This window comes from Ipomoea nil, unplaced genomic scaffold, assembly GCF_001879475.1.
Source record: "Ipomoea nil cultivar Tokyo-kokei standard unplaced genomic scaffold, Asagao_1.1 scaffold1834, whole genome shotgun sequence".
NCBI classification, from domain to species: Eukaryota; Viridiplantae; Streptophyta; class Magnoliopsida; order Solanales; family Convolvulaceae; genus Ipomoea; species Ipomoea nil.
In genome coordinates this window covers 3,645,376-3,650,174 of record NW_017618262.1, presented here as the reverse complement: position 1 = coordinate 3,650,174, position 4,799 = coordinate 3,645,376, and the positions used below count along the sequence as shown (strand labels likewise).

At 43.0% G+C, this 4,799-nt stretch overlaps 1 protein-coding gene across 3 annotated transcripts; it reads right to left on the bottom strand.

The window, feature by feature from the left end:
- Nucleotides 1-279: 279 nt before the first annotated feature.
- On the bottom strand, nucleotides 280-4,306 carry LOC109193057. Of its 3 annotated transcripts, none has more exons than XM_019343847.1 (2): nucleotides 3,832-4,306; nucleotides 280-2,641 (listed from the first exon to the last, which is right to left on the bottom strand). In XM_019343847.1, exons 1-2 carry the CDS (start codon nucleotides 4,069-4,071, stop codon nucleotides 707-709), a joined length of 2,175 nt encoding a protein of 724 aa, XP_019199392.1. In that variant the 5' UTR covers nucleotides 4,072-4,306; the 3' UTR covers nucleotides 280-706. The 3 variants fall into 3 exon arrangements, with proteins under 3 accessions (XP_019199392.1, XP_019199393.1, XP_019199394.1); XM_019343848.1 differs by having other exon boundaries at nucleotides 280-2,638; nucleotides 3,832-4,229; XM_019343849.1 differs by lacking the exon at nucleotides 3,832-4,306 and adding an exon at nucleotides 2,982-3,199.
- Between the last annotated feature and the right edge of the window lie 493 nt (nucleotides 4,307-4,799).

Here is a 4,799-nt window from a genome sequence, read left to right as displayed (position 1 = left end):
ACATTATTAAATGAACACAAATGAACTTGTTCACGAGCTCTTAGTAAATGAGCCTTCAATTATTCTGTTCGTTTATGAACTGAGCTTTAAAATTTGTTCATTTATGTTCGTTTACCTTAATAAACGAACGCTTACCTAGCACGAACACAAGTATTCCAACCTGCCTTCATCTTTTTTCTTCTTTCTCTCCTATTTTTCAATTTTGACTAGAAAACTCATGTTCTAAAAGGATTTAAATCAAATTTCACAAAATAAAAAGCAAATATAAACCACATAACATTTAGAAGCAAAGTAAATAGTGCTGGAAAGAATAGAAATATTTTCCATACATTGAGATTGAGAGAAGAAATAGTTGTTTGCCCAAAAGTTATAACAGGCTGGCTATACCCCAAAACTCTCCAAGGAACAAAACCAAAAACAAAAAGAAAGCAGAATATTATCATCAGAGTATGTACAATGCTCTTGAATCCCCTTCCACCACTTACCTTTCCCTTCCTTTTTTCTTTTTCTGCTTTTAAATTTCATGAGCATTTAACATGAAAATATACCCCCACCACCATTCCTACTCATCTGCAGCTTCCAAAATTCCGCTTATCAAGGTTTAGAAGAAACGAGAAAGAAAGAAAGAAAAAAATGAAGTTTTTTCAAGTAAAGAAGCATAATGGAGTTGACACAAGCTATTTCAAGACTAAGCCCGAGGAGATCATCACCTTGGTTGCGGTTGTGAGGGGAACGACCGCGCTTGTCTGAGTTGTCGGGGAGACGGGCTACCTAAGACCATAGTCTGGGAGCGGGTAATCATTTCGGTCATCGAAGGTGTCTGGTAAGCTTGCACCAGGCTCGTGCTCTCGGTGGAATCGCCTCGAGCTGTGGCCCTCTGCCACGAGTGTGAGCTCAGTCCCGACAGAACGTAAGCCCTTCCGGAGGTTTCGTAAATGCGTCGATTCGCCATCCTCTCTTGCATTTCTTTCAACTCGGCATCCAGAGCAACGCATAGCCTGTCCCCACCTCGGGCCGACACGGTTTCAGACAACTGCTTGCGGGATTGCTCGACGATCGACACTGCACCCGCTAAGTCACCGCGATCGGCGGCAGCTTTCGCCTCGGCCATCGCTTCCGCTGCTCGGAGCCTGTTCCGCTGCTTGTCGACTTCCATCGACACCAACACTTGTCCGATCGAGTTAGGCCTCTCGATTTTGACATCACCGGCATGATCCATTGTCACGGTAGTTTTCAAGATGGGGTCGTTGTAAATGCACTTAACGTTTAGGAGGTTCATATCGTTGCTCGAAACATCAACACCGGGAATATCGAGGGTGACTAGAAAATCTCTTTCCTCTTCGGCATATAAATCTCCAAATTCTATAACCCCGCCTCGTTTGTTCGATTTCAACGAGCTTTTGTAACTCCCGGCTTTTATCGAACCGAGTTGCAGCTTAGGGTGACCGCATTCTACCTCAACCCGCAATTCCTGTACCACAACGCTTAGAAGCCCACCAATGCACTGAGCAAAAGCGTCTTGAATCACCCCTTCGGCTTCTATGAAAGAAAACGTCCCCCCCGAGCTTTCGGAGATTGAGTGCATTGCCACAGCATCATGGTCAGCACCGAACCCAAAGGCATGTACGGGTATATGGAGACCCGTGCCATTATTGCGATGCATCGAGTTCGGGAGTAAAGACTGCTGGCTAACTCGAGGATGGCCACCACGGGGACTGTTCACAGTGTATGTGTCCTGCCCATCGGACAGTAGTATTATACTGCTAACTTGGTTTTTCGACCTCCGTTCAGTCATAATCTTGGCGCCCTTTCTTAGGGCCTCGGCAATATTCGTCCCGCCATTCGAACTGAGCGAATTAACAGCTTGTAACGCCTCCTGTCTTCCCGTATCAGTCATCTTGCGAAGAGGAAAGAGACGACGAGCAGATGAGGAGAATGCGATGACTGAAAGTCTATCGGAAGGGCCGAGATGTTGGATAACAAACCCCATTGCGCGCTTTAGTAAAGCAAGCTTGGTACCGGCCATGCTACCACTAACGTCTAACACAGTAACAAGATCAACGGGGGCACGAGAATTCTGGGTTACTGGATATTCGCCTTGGTTTAGCTCAGAATGTGGGAACCCGTCGGCTTTGGGAGCTTTGAGATGAATCAGAACACAAAAATCTTTGTGTGAACCCGACTTTGAAACAGCAGAAATTTCGGGATATGTTTTAACTTCCACCGGACCCATAGAACGGGTATTAGCTGCATTACCCGGTGAGGTTTTATCGGTGCATACCGGTTCAGGGTCAACAAGTTCATCATCATCAAAGAAACCCGGTTCGACAACATGAAACGGTGAAGAACCGTGTCGATTCGAATCAGCTCGAGGAGGAGGACGCCTTAGAGCTGCCATCCAGGTATCATCTTGAGGCCAATATACACGGGGGTTGGCCCTCGCTCTTTCCTGGGGTATATCACCAACGGGGCTCTGGAATGGAATCTCTTTCCATTTTGCTCGGCACACGGGACAAATCTGGTTCCCATGCTTAACATTCGAGGTTATACACTGGAAATGGAACGAGTGTGAACATTCTGCAGTGAAAATCGCATGCCCTTGGCCTGGTTTCATACTCGTCAAGCATATTGCACAAGTCTTCTGCAAATAAAATTGACAAACATTTTAGTATAAGTTAGTCTACCAATCAATAAATAAAGTCAATATGAAGTAGTCAATGCAGAGCTGCAGAAATATCTGTAAAGTACGAACACCGAAAGATCACATTATTATCTTTCCAAAAGCAAGAAAACCCCCGAAGAACTAATTATGAGCCTTTCAAGACAACTAAGGCAGTATTACGATTAAAAATTAGAAAAGCACTCGTCTGAAAAGAAGCATAAATCATTGTTTTGGCACCAAGAAATTTATTTCCATCACTTTTATGATCAACTCTTTACTCTCCCCCAAACCCCTTTGTTTCGGTTAAGCACAATCGCACCAAAGAAAGCCCCTCTCAATCGCCGGTCTACAGGCTTTTTCTTGGACCATATCATGAAAAGGGGAGATGGAAAATGGCCAAATGAACACTATCATGTGTGTGCGAAACTGTGCAGAATTGCTGACCGGGCAAAGCACTTTCCCCTCCAAGCAACGGAACGAGAAAAAGGAAAGATTACCCTTTTACAATGCTGATAAGGGGACCACCATGGCCCTCAAAAGAGACCTCTCTACTTTAATCACCACAACATTGAGAGCTGAAAACTACATTACAGTATTATACAATATATATATATATATACACCCCCCCCACCACCCCACCCCCCCTCCCTCCCTCCACAAACAATCCAACATGTATATCTACAGCCATCACCACCTACCATCAAAGATGGGTTTGGTTCTAACTCTACCCCACGTGACAGAGCTACAATGAAATTATTAATAAGAGAAAGCTTGACATAGAAAAAAGATAAAACTGGGGAATAAACAATGGAAAAGGAGGTACTGGTATAATTGACTGCAATTATCTTTTACCAAAGCCAATTTTGACAATTGAAAAGGTTCAGTATCAGTTAAAAAAGCAAGAAATGGGTTAACTTCATCTCACTGTTCAGAATCTACTAATGAAGATTCATAATCACAAGCATATATTTCATAAAATAACATCAAAAACAAGAAACCCCAGATTTCTTCCACACAAACAACAAAAAAATGAGATTTATACAATAAAATACATACTAGTAAAGAAAACTATAAAAGGATAATTAGTAATGGGTGTTTAGCTATTTTTCCACCACATATATAAACAGAAACACCCAAAAGAAAAAAAATAGGAATCGATTTTTACTGACCTTTGAAGACTTTAAGCTGTGTTTGGGCAATCGGAGGCCGGAGGAGGAGGGGGTGGGGGTGGTGGGCATGTTGATCTGGGAGTCGGAGCTCCGGGCAGAGGCGGGAGAGAGCGGAAGGGCGTCGGAAACTCTGCCGGCGGCAGAGGGAGCCGTCGCCGGACCTTCCTCTAGCGTTTCGGGAACGTAGAGACAGATATTCATTCCCAAAGCCAGCTTCGCTTTCCTCCATTTGCTCCCCATTTTCTCAGCTCCACATACACAATCCCAGAACGCCCAAAACAAACCAAATTTCAGATCTCGAACAACATTATATTCTCAAGAACAAGGACCCATAGATCTCAGAATCTCAGAGGCTAAAACGCTGCAGGATTCCTCGTCTGGGATTTCACTAATCTCCTCCCTCTTGATTCTTGAAAACCGCTGTTTGTTATCTTTGAACAGCAACACGTTACCCAATCCAATGGATTTCTTTACGTTTGGACAAAACTATAAAGAAACAGTTTTTATATAATATAGTGGGTGCTGGAGTGGAGGGGAGGGATCATTCTGATATTTCAAGAGAATTCAGGGGCGTATCTGAAAATAAAACAAAGCTACAATTCTCGGGATTGACGGCCGTAAGATAGAGATTTGACCTTCGCTTGTGGGAACGGTTGAGACTTTCGGAATTGTCGGAATTCGTATTATCGTATAGGAAGCAAATTGTTACGTTTTTACATTTTAAGCACAACAATTCTACAATACTAACAGGCGTTTGGAGCCAAGCACTTTGTGCTCGCTCAGATGGCAGATAGACCTCTCTTATGTGGGAGGTTATTTTCATTCCTCATTCCCGTAAATTAAACACTGAAAATTAATAGTCGAATATTCCTATAAAACTACTATTTTATAAAACAAATCATATTTTTTATTCGATAACTACTTTTTCACGCATATTATGCGAATAATGTCCAATTATTTTTTTATTG

Bases quoted from the DNA above. Each gene is read 5' to 3' on its own strand.
- LOC109193057 (XM_019343847.1), bottom strand. From the start codon at position 4,071: ATGGGGAGCAAATGGAGGAAAGCGAAGCTGGCTTTGGGAATGAATATC. The intron at 2,642-3,831 runs GTCAGTAAAAAT...TTTTATTTGCAG, and splicing joins ACAGCTTAAAGTCTTCAAAG to AAGACTTGTGCAATATGCTT.